The sequence below is a fragment of the Rhinoderma darwinii genome, chromosome 11 (assembly GCF_050947455.1).
Source record: "Rhinoderma darwinii isolate aRhiDar2 chromosome 11, aRhiDar2.hap1, whole genome shotgun sequence".
Lineage (NCBI taxonomy): Eukaryota > Metazoa > Chordata > Amphibia > Anura > Rhinodermatidae > Rhinoderma > Rhinoderma darwinii.
In genome coordinates, this window is record NC_134697.1 from 15,324,143 (window position 1) to 15,337,544 (window position 13,402).

The window sequence follows — 13,402 nt, forward strand, 5'->3', positions numbered from 1 at the left end:
AAATGCCATTGAAGAACATCCCAGAGATCCCCTACAGTCAGAGAGCAAATTGAGGATTAAATCCATGTCTATTGCTTTGCTTGTATTACACTTGTTATAATAAGAGGAGCAGATAGAAACTTCTCTAATAAATTACCTTAATCATCCCGCTGAAGGAGCGTGATCGGGCATGTTTCTTACCGCTGGTCAGGTCAGGCGTGCCTTGATTATGCTTATTGAACTAAAACGAGACAGATTCAAGTTAGAACGGTGGTACGGCTTAAAGGGGTAGTCCAGGTTGGGGGCTGTTTTTTTTTCATACGGAAGACCTATCCTTTATGATCATTGGAGGTCCAAAGCCCGGCCCCTGCACCGATGCGCTGTTCTGGCTGCCTCCGGACAGCGGTATGCAGGGGTCGGAGCCTCATGCATTCGGCACAGCCCCCAACCCGGACAACACCGATAATAAATAGATGTCTATAGCTTTTAGAAATACTACTTAAAAAGGGGTTTATCCCGGACTTAAAACATTGATGGCCTATTCTTAGAAGCAACACGGCCCCTTCTTTGTGCCAATAGGTGAAGGGTCCTGGAGGTCAGACTAGTCCATCGGTGTTCTAAGTCCTGGATAATATGGAACATTGACGACGCATAGTAGAATGTGCTCACTACGGAATTTGGAAAACGACATTTGGTGATTACATTTTTGCCGATTTATGGACAAGGAAATAGCAAACTGGAATTAAAAAAAAAAATAAAATCAGAAGACAATCTACAGGTTGCAGATTTCGAAGGGTTAAATTAGTAAACCAGTACCAATAGATTTAAAGGTGAAATTTTGCTTTAAAAAAAACTTAAAGGGCAATTTCTCCTGCAGTCTGAGGCCCCATGCACACGGCCGCAATTTTGATCCGCAATTAGGGACCGTAATCGCGGATCAATGTACGGACCCATTAATTTCTATTGCCCACGGACACCTTCGCGAATATATATATGTGAAGATGTCCGGGCTGTAGAAAGACTCCGCAAAAATAGGAATATTTTTTTGATTTTACGGCCCGTGCTGCCATACTTTATAATGGGAGCACGGCCTGCAAACGTGGGTGACTGTCCACGGCCGGACGTGCCGGTAATCGCGGGCACAACAGTGAGCAGAGGGCCTTAGTTCCTGCTTTTTGCAGTTCTGCATAAATAAATGTTAGGACTGAAAATAAACCAGCAGAGGGCGCCATATGAATAGAAAAACAAAAATGTAAAATTTTCATGGTTAACAGAAAGACAAGATGAAATATAAAAAAGGAGTAAAGGTTCCCTGCTCGACTACGGAGTATTATGCATCGCTGCGGGTTCAGGGTGCATATCTGCATTTCTTCCAATAATATTCTGAGCGGTATACTGCCTTCCATTGTAATGTTATGCACTTTTGTTATGCAAGTTACTGGCCTGTGGCCGATGTCAATACCGACTTGGTGAGTACTGACGCGGTGATTCTTAGGACCATAAAGCGATGGCATATCCTGGTGAAATGCCATCACGTTATAAGATGGGTATACTCCTCTAAAAGGGAACTGTCCCGCAGATTTATGCAAGTTCCGTACCTGCCGGATGAGCTTTTTCTTTTTAGCAGAATCCGGCATATTGTGGACGTGCTGAAACAATTCTCTTAATGCTTCCTCTGTGCGGCGTTGCGTCAGTTCCTGCTGAGATGCGGAGGATGAGGGTGATGATCCTATCCGATTTCTTTTCTGGCTCTTCACAAACGGAAATTCGCTGTGGGTTTCAGAGGATAACAACTCCAGATCATCCTGTAGGAATAGAACAAAAGAAAGCGCTGAAGGGTTAACTCTGCAATTTGCCGTTTATGAGACACGATACAAAAGACGGCGAGAGAAACCGTCAAGAGTAGAACGTGCAGTATTGTACTTCAGTGATCATTCACTTCTTAATATATCCCTATAGCGAAGAACACGAAGTAAAAAGGTGGACACTCGCTTTACTGCAGACCGGATCAGAGGGTCGAGCAACTAAATCAATCAATGAGACCTGTGGATGATCAAAGCCTGCGACATCCACACATCACACCAGCAGAAAAGTGGGATCATTACAGACTCTAGAAATAGACAACTTGCTGTAAAGTGGATAAAATAATGATCGCTATAGAGGATGTATACAGCTTAGGGGAATTCTACATCAGGGCCTGGTCACCTCTGCGCTGGAGGCTCCGTTAAGGGTTCTCAGTCATAGATCCGGGCCAAAATAGCAAGCTGCGCTATAGTTCCCGGTAAAATGACGGACACCATTAAAGTCAATGGCTTCCGTCAGGTGCCGGTGGTGTCCGTCATGCAAAGGAATCAGCTCTGCTGGCATTTTCTTGGTTCGGCGCCTCGGATGGACCAGAGCAACGGAAACACTGACAGATGTAAAACTTGCGTTGTATAATCCGCTATATATAACGGACCCCGGAGAACAACACCATTAGGAGCCACTTTCCACTTATTGGGCGATTTACCAAAAACAGATCAATAAGATCTAATAGCGTTTGTGCGCGCCAGGATTACAATGCAACTAGAAGTGGCCGTGCACATTTTCTGTAGACATCCGGGCCCGCTCATCCACCATGTCGCTATGTCACAGACAATTACATGATTACCTTGGAGGCCGGAGTCCTGCTGCCACTGAAGTACATCCGCGCATATTCCCGTATATAAGCAGGTGCCTAAAAGCAAAGCAGAACATTTAGAAACATCTCCGGCACAGATGGCTAAACAGCTTTTCCTGCAATCCATTTTCATTTGTGCAAATATGCAATTATCTCGCATTAGGCAAATCTAATAGAGGGACGGCAGTCGCTGCATTAGAACAAACTGCTATGTAATTAGTGTTCAGTCCTGGTCGCCATTACAGGATCTACCATAACCCGGTGTAGAGACAATTCGCCGACTTTCCAGCAAACAAACGGCAAATACTCACTTAAGGCCCTTTTACACTGCGCAATTATCGGGCAGATAAAAGAGTCCATAGAACGCTCGTTCATCTGCTGATCGTATCGTTTAAAAAAAAATAATAATTAAATATCATCGTTGTCGGCAGCGCATCTCCCTGGGAGACGGACTGCCCACATGATAATGGATGGGGACGAGCCATCCGAGTAACGACCCCTCATCCCCATACATAGCTCCTTGTGAAAGAAGAAAACAAGCTCGTGGATCGGCGCTCGTTGCAACAGTCAAAATTGGGATGTGTAATAGGGTCTTTAGTCCAATATCCTTCCGCCCAGACGCCATCCATCAAACCAAAAGGAGAGGTGATAAGGGTCTGTTCGCTGGGGGCCCCACCGATCATTAGAACAGTGGCCCCGAACCCACCGCACAGAGAGGAGAACTTTAAATGGAGCAGCAGACAACATGTACCGCTCCATTCAAAGTCTATGGGACCGACTGAGGCCGCCATGTTTAGTCCTAATCAGTTAGACCATTAACACTGTTATTCGGAGTCAGGAATGACCCTCGTATCCTGACCAACCCGCTATTATTCTTCGCGTCACGCACGAGACCGGCAGGTTTCCATCACACATGATCGGCTTTTGTGGGCCACAAAAAGAAACAAAACCTTAACAAATTAGTTTACAGTGAGCTCGGTGAATCAGAAGTCATCTATATATTCCAGGCTCTCACAATGGCGCATGTCGGCATGGCAACTTGATAAAAGATTCCGTGTGGCATAAGTGAGAGGGGTTACGTTCGATAGAAACATATACACACGCTTTCATATAGCAACGACATAAATTAGTGGTTAAACCGCAGCTGAGATTTTAATTGGCAATTAGTAATATGAATATTCTGAATTACGTTTTTCCAGAGGCTCGTTAGATTTATAATTGTTGTGATGTACAGATTTAGGTTTTATTCATTTTTTAATGTGCACCAGCAAACGCTTCAAAACCGCAAATATAAAACATTTCACGGCAAACCAGGAAAGAGCGATCAGTAAATAGACGTTGGATTTCTTTATATTTTAGGATTGCAAAGTGAAGGTTTAGCTTTGATGTTCACAATCTCTCTGTTCTGTTACACTGCTCCAAATCCCCAGCTTGTCTCCACAGAGCTATATAGGTAAATGATAAAATTCTGTCAGCCTGTAGTGACCACTAGGGGGAGCTTTACTGCATATAACTCCCATTGAATTAGTAATCCGGGGGTCTGGTTCCCTTGATCGGTGGGGGTTCATACACACATACATACATTTTATTTCGGCTGACATTTTTTAAGTTCAGTTCTAAGTCAGTCAACGTGGATACAAATGAATAGGGCTCTGCTGCACGGTGGCCGTAAACAACTGAAGCGCCGCTGCTCCTTCATGGATGTTGGAGGGGGTCACGGCAGTCAGACCCCAGCGGGCAGAAAACGATGGCATATCCTAGCGATATACCATGAATTTCTATGGTGGATCCCAATTTAGGGTAAGGCCTAATGTTTGGAGCAGTTGTCAAATCGCTTGTTGCTACAACTTTCATGGCCGCACAATTTTGCAGGTAAGTAGCAGTTTTAACCACAACAATGGGCGGCCATGAACGAGCAATTTGACAGCCGCGGGGAACAGGGCAGTGGCATAGCGATGGGCTGCGCCGGTGCCGCTCAGTGGGGAATGGCCTTTAAATCTGTATTTAGTGTGCTTTTAATCTCCCCCTAGTGCCGACTCCCATTTGGAGCGGTGTCTCAATAACATAGGGCACATGGACACTGGAGAAGTTGAATCAGGATGTTGCCACAACTGGGAGGATTTGTATACCCGACAGACAAATGGTGGTCCCACAAAATCAGTGCGGACCTGCTCGGCATTCCTACATAACTAGTGCTAGACACTGGAGTAATCTGTTACGGGGCTCAGAGACGCCCAATACATCTACAGTTGTAATAACTGAGAACTGCTGGAAAACAGAGCGCAAATCCTCAACATGACAAGTGCAAAACACAAATGTTCAGGATTCAGAACCAACAACGCTAAATGGGCAACACGGGGGAAAAAAAGAAAAGAAAAAGGAAAATATTCTAATCTCTTGCTATAGTGGTGGTCTTCCAGCTTTCCCAGCTGCAGATCAGACTTGCCATTACAGCTCCCACCAGGGTTGTCACAAAACTTTCCCCAGGTTCCGAATGGCAATTTTGCCTAGTTATGCTGTCATGCCATCTATCAATGCCAACCTGGGTGGATTTGTCATTTAAAGCTCGGTGGACACCCTGGCAGCAGCCATTTTCACATAAAGATAAGGCCTAGTTCACAGTGAGTTTTTTTGCAGGCAGAAAATCTGCCTCAAAATTCTTGTAGCAATTTTGAGGCAGATTTGGACCTGCCTGCACTCTTTTTGCGGCGTATTTCGGCACAACCATTAAGCGACACGGGCAAAAAACGCCTCCCATTGATGTCAGTGGGAGGTCAGAGATGGATACCAGTCACCTCTCCGGTCATGTCTGTTTTAGTAAATAATTGTATTCCCCATGAAACAACAACTCTGGAGCATCTTTTTAGAACTTTATGTCGTATCGTTCCTCTGTTGCGCCTCCTAGAAATTTATGAATACATTGACAACTGGGTGTTACCAGTTGGGGGCGTGTCCCCACAGTCTGTCCCACAAACATACGGCTACATCATTGGAAGAAACGTGCTATTATTGTGAAAATGTAGTAAACCATTAGAAACTATCCATATTTGGTATTGTCGTAATTGTACCAACCCATAGAATAAAGGTAACCGGATATTTATACCGTATGGTGAACGCCGCAAAATTTATAATGCTAAAGATAAAACAAGTGGTCGAATAGCTGTTTTTTTTCCCCCCTACCTTCGGAAAAAGTTAATAAAAGTTATACGTACCCCAAAATGTTGCCATAGAAAAAGCATACAACTTAACCTAGCTGTTTGAGGGCTTGGTTTGTGCAGGATAACAGAAAAACAAACGGTATAGCTTTAAGAAACACAGGAACGAAAAAAAATATAAAAAATATAATCCTGAAGTCCCAAAGCGGGTAAAGGCGATGTCCATCTGCACAACCAATTTTTTAAGCTTTTCCAATGCATCTAAAAAATGAAATCAACTTTGCAAATAGCGCTAATGTAAAAAAAGTCTCACATCTTTTGGCAACAGTCCCCACAATAAAAATTTGGTAGGTTAGCAAGAAGTAGAGGACAGATTAATGGTAGCATGACTGGAGTCAGACTACACAGAGTTTGTTTGTAGTCTGTTACCATGGAGACAGGTCTGCATGGGCGCTGAGTACCCAAAATAGATTTCAATTAGATTTCTACAGTGTACACTTACCTTAAAAAGTTTTTGAGAATGCTTAATCATGAAGGTGACTCCGTTGGTCAGCTTTATGATATGTTCTTGCAAATCATTTGCGGTGACCTGGGATACGAATATAAAATAGAAAGAATGAAATCAAAACTGCCTGACAAATTAGGACTTGCTAAAATTTATATCAAAAGTGAACATGTCAACACCTAAAGGGTGCATTTGACGGTTCCTAAAATATATTAAAGGGAATGTGTTGCCAGCAAAACGTGTTTTTTTTTTTTTAGTTAAACATTTAGTGTGTAGGTGATTAAACATTGCTCACATTTTTTTTATTTTTTTCACGAGTCAGGAAATATTATAAATTAGATTCTAATTTATAATATTTCCCAGTGCTGGTCACTAGATGGAGCCATTCCCAAAATTGCAGCATTGCATGTGGTAAAGCAACCACATTGCTTTATGCTGCAAAATTTGGAAAAAATCCCTCGCTCTAGTGAGCTCTCAGAATCCCCCCCCTCCTTTATCCTGGCTAGTGCCGGGATAAACGAGGGGATTGAACGGTCTAACCTCCTACACTGTGTGTCGCAATTTTTTGAGCTAACACACAGTGTAGTAGGTTTACATACAGTAGTAAACACACACAAACACTAACATACATTGAAATCTCTTACCTGCTCCTGCCGCCGCGGCTCCCTCCGGCCCGTCCGCTCCGTCTGCTGCCGCTGGTCCAAGTGCACAAGTCCGGAAGCCGCGACCGGAAGTAGTAATCTTACTGTCCGGCCGCGACTTCCGGTCCACAGGAAAATGGCGCCGGACGGCGCGCATTTCAAATTGGACTGTGTGGGAGCGGCGCATGCGCCGTTCCCACACAGACGGTGTACACAGAAGTGGATGGGACGGGCCCCGTTCGCAGTCCCTATGGGACCGTGGCTGCCGTATTCCATGTCTGTATGTGTCGTTAATCGACACATACAGAAATGGAAAAAAAAATGGCAGCCCCCATAGGGAAGAAAAAGTGAAAAAATAGAAAAAAGTAACACAAATAAATAAAAACGTTTTTAATAAAACACTAACATGAAAAAAAAATAATTTCGGTGACACTGTTCCTTTAAGTCGAAGAAAGAATTACATTTCCCTCACAAATGTAAAAAGGCAAGACGGGAAGTCGAGAGGGATGTTCACTTATCCGCTTTAATTTCAATGGGTGCCCCATCACAAGCCCTTTTTACATTGAGCTTCTGGCGGGACATGCCAGCCATTCAAGCAAGTGGCCAACCATGTAATATTAGGACCATGTAATATAAGGACCATGTAATATAAGGACCATGTAATATAAGGACCATGTAATACTGTATAAAGGACAAAAAAAAAAAAAGCAGTGAATGCAAATGGCAAATCTTGCATAATTGCAATGTGTTACCGGAATAGGACTTGGCAGGCTATGAGTGTATGTGACGCATTATTGTCCCAGTATCCAAGAAGAAATTAATTCTGTCCATGCAAATGACTATTTTATTAGATATCTTTAGAAGCAGCAGCGGCTTCAGTTGCCACAAAAGCGGACATTTATTGGAAAGCACAGATTGCCTGGGGAAACGCTCCTCCTAGGAATCAGGATTCTGGCTAGGTTTGCGCTACTTACATTCTTGGGCCATATGATGTGTGGGGCAAACATCAGAGCCAGATTGTGGGCGGACATCTTGTTGCGGTCCTGTTTTTTGGCGGTTTGGTACAGGAGATCCAATAGTAGTTTGAGAAGATTCCTGTTGGGGGATGGAAGGAGCAGAAACAAAAGTTGCAGAGCCTCGATTTGTCGCTCCTTATCAGGTGCCCCGGTCCGATTACCCTTGTCATCAAAAAGCATAAGGTCTGTGAAGGAATAATAAAACAAAAAGTTACAATGAAATACATGTTGAATGTAAAGAAGAAAAAAAAAAAAAAGCGTGGGGAAGGAAAAAACACAAGTGTTATGTCTGGGGAAGAAGCCGGTCCGGCCTCAAAATGCGTTATTTTTGCGCTTAAGTTTCAGCAGGTTATCCGAATATTCTATTCTCTCTCATCACAATAAAACACAGTCTATTGAGTCAGTCTGCCTTCATCTCTTATGTATCCAGCCCGCTCTGACTGTTCTGTGTTTTGCCCTTTTTCACGTAACAGGAAGCCGGATGCAGCCAAGGTCGCAGAGCGTATTCCATAATGGACAGCATCCGTCATCCACACTGAATCATTATGTAGAAACAAAGTTTATTCAGCAGCTGAAAGGCGCGCTGCGGAGCGGAACTCCAATACGCATCTCAAATCTACAATAAATTAAATCTTCCTGAGTGGACTGAAGCGGATCGGTCACTGGTTTATTAATTCCCTATCTCCTAACTAATCTAATAGGCGCTATGATGATAACTACAGCGTGATTTAAAAAAAAAAATAAAAAAAAAATAATTATTTTCAAAGTTGAGCATTTTTCGAAATATGCTTATGTGGCTATACTTGCCAAATAGGAGGTGACTCCACTCTGGGTGGTGTAATATTTTCTGTATTACGCTGTCCAATCAGCGTCATACAGTTCTCCTGTATCTGGCCCAGCAAGCGTGATCATATACACCGCTTCCATTCCCAACTGTTTTTAACTGGTAATATCTCCGGTTGTTTCACAACTAGTACTGCGATCATGGTGCCGTGCGAGACTCTTATGAGGTCATTCCTAAATTCAAATCAGCTGGGCCAAATGTGTGGAGTGCTGGTAACAAGCAAAACAAAAAAAATGAAGGGGATGTGTGCACTCCACAGATTTGGCCCAGCTGATTTTAATTTAGGAATGACCTCATAAGTGCTTGTGCTCTCAGTTGTCCACTGGGGGCGCATGGTAAGGTGAGCTTATTCCATCTGTTCATATGTTGTGGTGCCTGTTGCTGTAGTGCTGCACTTGTGGGGGGACGTGGCCCAGAGCCAAGGAGGCTTGGCATGGCCTGATGGCATGGGTGCTTTTGGGCCTCTAGGTTGCTCCCTCTGCAGGAGCATTGCTGCAGTGACGGTGACCGCCATGCGGAGCTGCAACCGATAGAGTAGGGACCCGCTTTAAAGGGGTCGCCGTGAAGTGGCAAGTGGGCTTGTATACAATTTGATCAAAATGTTAACAGAGAACCTCATGTTCATGTTTATAAATTTTGCCTAGTCGCGATAGATCAAAGTATATAGGGGATGTGCGGTCCATGTCTAGTTTCTCACTAAGTGAACTCATCTGAATGGCCGCCATCTACTACTACATTTCACTGCAGGAATTATTATTATTATTACATATGGGTGCCACTACAGTAAAAATCCTTTAATCTGGCATCTATAGGACCAAAGAGCTGTCGGTTTATGAAATTATTATATAAAACCCACATGGTTAGGGATAAGAACCTTCAAAGACCCAAACGTGAGGCCCCATGCACACGACCGTATTTTTTCCCTCCCGTAAATACGGGCCCGGAAATGATGTCGTAATCATGTCCAAACCCCTTAAAAGGGTCACATGATCGCTCAGACGCCATTTTCTCAACTTCTCTTTATTCAAAAATTGAAATTCCCTGATGTCGCCTAGAAACGCTCCTGTAATTATGGGTGCACACATGTAGCCATCCGTAATTACGGCCTGAAATAGGACATGTTCTATATTTTTCATCGGCCCGGGAACCTTCCCGTACGCAAACGGGAAGGTACCCGTGGCCAATAGAAGTCTATGGGCCTGTAATTACGGGTGCTTTTACGGTTGTGTGCATGGAGCCTAAAAAAGGAGGGTTTTTTTTTTTTTTAAAGAAGGAACTTACCTGCGATCTTCAAGTGAGCGTGGTAATGTCTGTGTGTCAGCAGGGGTTCAGGCAATTCACCTAGGAACATTTTAAGTAACGTGGCTACATCATTAGGGTGAAAATCTCCAGAATCCACATCAACGTCTACTCCAGTGTTCAGAGAGTCTTTAAGTATCTGCAGACGATTGCTGTTCCCAGGGATACGAAACAAACCTTCAGTGCGGAGATCTGTGAGGAGACGGAGGATCAGTGAAGGAGCACACAAAGGGAATACTGAACCAAAAACAATCACACAAGCTTAATGGGGGAGACGTGTAAAACGTTATTGAACGCAAGTGATAAAGCGGGGGGGGGGGGCGAAAGGTGGTGGTATCCTCCCCTGAGAAGCATTATTAGAATATACCCCATACAGCATCACATATTCCCTGCGGCTCTGTGGTAGTCACAGACTAATGGTATCTATGTGCACAGGGTTTGCAATAGGCAAACTCATTTCTCCTATGGATTTGTTCCACTATGCTGCAATAGAACTACCATAATCTGTGGCCTTTCAGTGCAGAATTTATTTTTCCAGATCAGGTGAACGGGGCATAAAACACCCCATACACATGCACCGACGGCGGAACCTGCACGTAAACCCAAACAATTAAACGAGTGAGCACGACCTATTAGGGTCTTGTGATGGCAGCCTGGGGGCATTTGCTGTGCCTAAAAGTCAAATATTGTGAGTGATACCAGCCTTGAAGGGGTATTCCTAAAATAGACATTCACCACCTATCCACAGGATGGTTTTGTTTTTTTTGCAGGTTGTGATCCACTTTGAAATAAGACAGAGGGAGTTCATGGGGTTGTAGCACAACAGACTATTCACAGAATGGGTGATAACGGTCTGTTCGCTGGGGGCCCCACTGAGGACTAGAACCACTAGCAGTGAGAAGGAGCTGCAATGGAGTGGAGGTGGAGTACTCGCCCTGCTGCTCCATTCAATGTCTATGGGACTGACAAACAGCTGAGCTCTGTACTCCGGCCTCTCTGCTCTATCCAATGTCTATGGGACTGACAAACAGCTGAGCTCTGTACTCCGGCCTCTCTGCTCTATCCAATGTCTATATGGACTGACAAACAGCTGAGCTCTGTACTCCGGCCTCTCTGCTCTATCCAATGTCTATGGGACTGACAAACAGCTGAGCTCTGTACTCCGGCCTCTCTGCTTTATCCAATGTCTATGGGACTGACAAACAGCTGAGCTCTGTACTCCGGCCTCTCTGCTCTATCCAATGTCTATGGGACTGACAAACAGCTGAGCTCTGTACTCCGGCCTCTCTGCTCTATCCAATGTCTATGGGACTGACAAACAGCTGAGCTCTGTACTCCGGCCTCTCTGCTCTATCCAATGTCTATGGGACTGACAAACAGTTGAGCTCTGTACTCCGGCCTCTCTGCTCTATCCAATGTTCTCCTCGCTGCGTTCTTGCTCAGTTGTAGTGATCGATGGTGGTCACATCGGTGAGGTCCCCAGCGACCAGACACTTTTTCCCACTTAGGGATGACTTTTTCCCCATCGGCATTGCAGAAGGTAGATTTTTTGCGTGACAGGTTGTACTTACTGAATGTACCATTTTTGTACGTCAGCATTTAAATGGCCGATCTAAACTAAGTGCATATATTAAAATACAAGAATTTGAGAGCCACGTAGGGACATCCCTGGTGAATGTACTTGTGTTTGCCAGCCTGTTGTGCTGGTACATAGTACTACACACAGAGGCCTTTTCGGGCATACTATCTGTATATTACATGATGCAGCCCTGGGTACCAGTATACGGCAATACTGTAGCCTTGTAGCTGTAAGATCGGGTTCACACAAGTCAGATACGCTGCTTAAAAACCGTGCAGCGTATCTGATCTGGACCCTGCAGCACTTTCCGCCCGTGGCCTTTCAGATGGAATTTCCGCTGCGGAAAGCAGCGCTGGAAAAAAAAACCCCCAAAAAAAACGTTTCAACTTACCCCTTCCATCTTCTCTGCGTGTAGTCTGGCCTCCTAAGAGGACGTTGCAGGCCATGTAACACTGCGGCTGTCACATTGGATGAAACGTCATCCCAGGAGGCCGGCCTGCAGCAATGAGAGAGCTCTGGGTACATAGGATTTATTTTTTCCTGTTCCCGAGATGCGATTTTTGTGGCGGAATCGCTGCTATTCCACGGCACAATTTGCAACACTTGGCTTTCTGGTGCGGTATTTACATCTCCATTGAATTCAATGGGGAAAACCCGCAATAGAAAATCAATGGAAGCGCAGCATAAATTGACATGCTGCGGAACTAAATTCTGCACCGCAGGTCAATTTGTTAACGTTTACGCTGTGGGTTTTCCCCCGCAGCGTGGGCATGAGATTTTCTAGATCTCATCCACTTTGCTGCTACTGTAAATGCTGCGGAATTTCCGCACACAATTCTGTTACGCTACGTGGGAACCCGGCCTTCGTAACAAGGAAGCATATTATCCATGTCTGCAAAACATGGAAAGCTCGAAGTAGTAAAAAATAAAACTGCAGCTGATACACAAAGGTCACTCACTTTTGTGCAGATATTCGATGAGCTGGTATATTTGTGCAATGCCTTCTTCAGTCAGGGGGGCTCCAAAAACGACACCTTTTTCTAGAGAAGGGAAAAACCATAAAGAAGTAGATTACTCCAACATCTTCTCCAAGCGTAAAAGAGGAGAGCGGCTATCGCCTTTGATCCAGACAGTACATAGATTCCGAAACGAGAGAATTGCAAGCCAAGTATTATGTTTTATTTTTTATGTAGAAGTGAATTCTTGAAGGATGAGACATTACATTCGGTTATGGTGTTCAGCATTGGTGGAAATAAGGCCCCTATGTTACACCAGTCCTCCAGGGATGCTCAAAATATTCACATGAATGACGGAGTGAACTACAACCCAGAGGTGAGATCTGACGTGTACCCCAACCCCTTTGGCAAGGTTTAGAGATTTCCTTCAATGAAAATCTCTGCCTATAATAAAGCACCACCAACACTATCCCTCAAAAGAAGGGCGACCTCTTTCCTGAATAAAGACCTGCTTGCAGTCGGCACCAGGGGAAGCAGCTGGTATAACACGGCGAACATTCGAATGAGCGAGAGCCACCGTCTTGACACCAGATTGTGAATTTCCCAAAAAGTTCAGATGCCAAAAGTATATTCTGCTGCTACTCCGGTGCTCCTTCTCCAGCCGGGGTGTTACGGCCAGGATCTACAGACCGAATCCTCCAAACCTTTATCCACATCATATGCACGTGGTCATCATTTAAAGTAGTTTTCCTACACCATGAAATTTTTT

At 44.4% G+C, this 13,402-nt stretch overlaps 1 protein-coding gene across 3 annotated transcripts in view; it reads right to left on the reverse strand.

The window, feature by feature from the left end:
- The window catches only part of ARHGAP19 (Rho GTPase activating protein 19), a 37,744-nt gene that overhangs the window by 8,200 nt on the left and 16,142 nt on the right, over positions 1–13,402 (reverse strand). The window contains exons 3-9 of one of the 3 annotated variants that reach the window (XM_075843039.1): positions 12,637–12,717; positions 10,081–10,290; positions 7,914–8,140; positions 6,296–6,382; positions 2,630–2,695; positions 1,578–1,784; positions 137–220 (exon numbers count right to left, since the gene is read on the reverse strand). In XM_075843039.1, the coding sequence (XP_075699154.1) occupies positions 137–220; positions 1,578–1,784; positions 2,630–2,695; positions 6,296–6,382; positions 7,914–8,140; positions 10,081–10,290; positions 12,637–12,717 (962 nt within the window). The remainder of the gene's footprint in view (positions 1–136; positions 221–1,577; positions 1,785–2,629; positions 2,696–6,295; positions 6,383–7,913; positions 8,141–10,080; positions 10,291–12,636; positions 12,718–13,402) is intronic. The other 2 variants (XM_075843040.1, XM_075843041.1) reach the window with 2 other exon arrangements.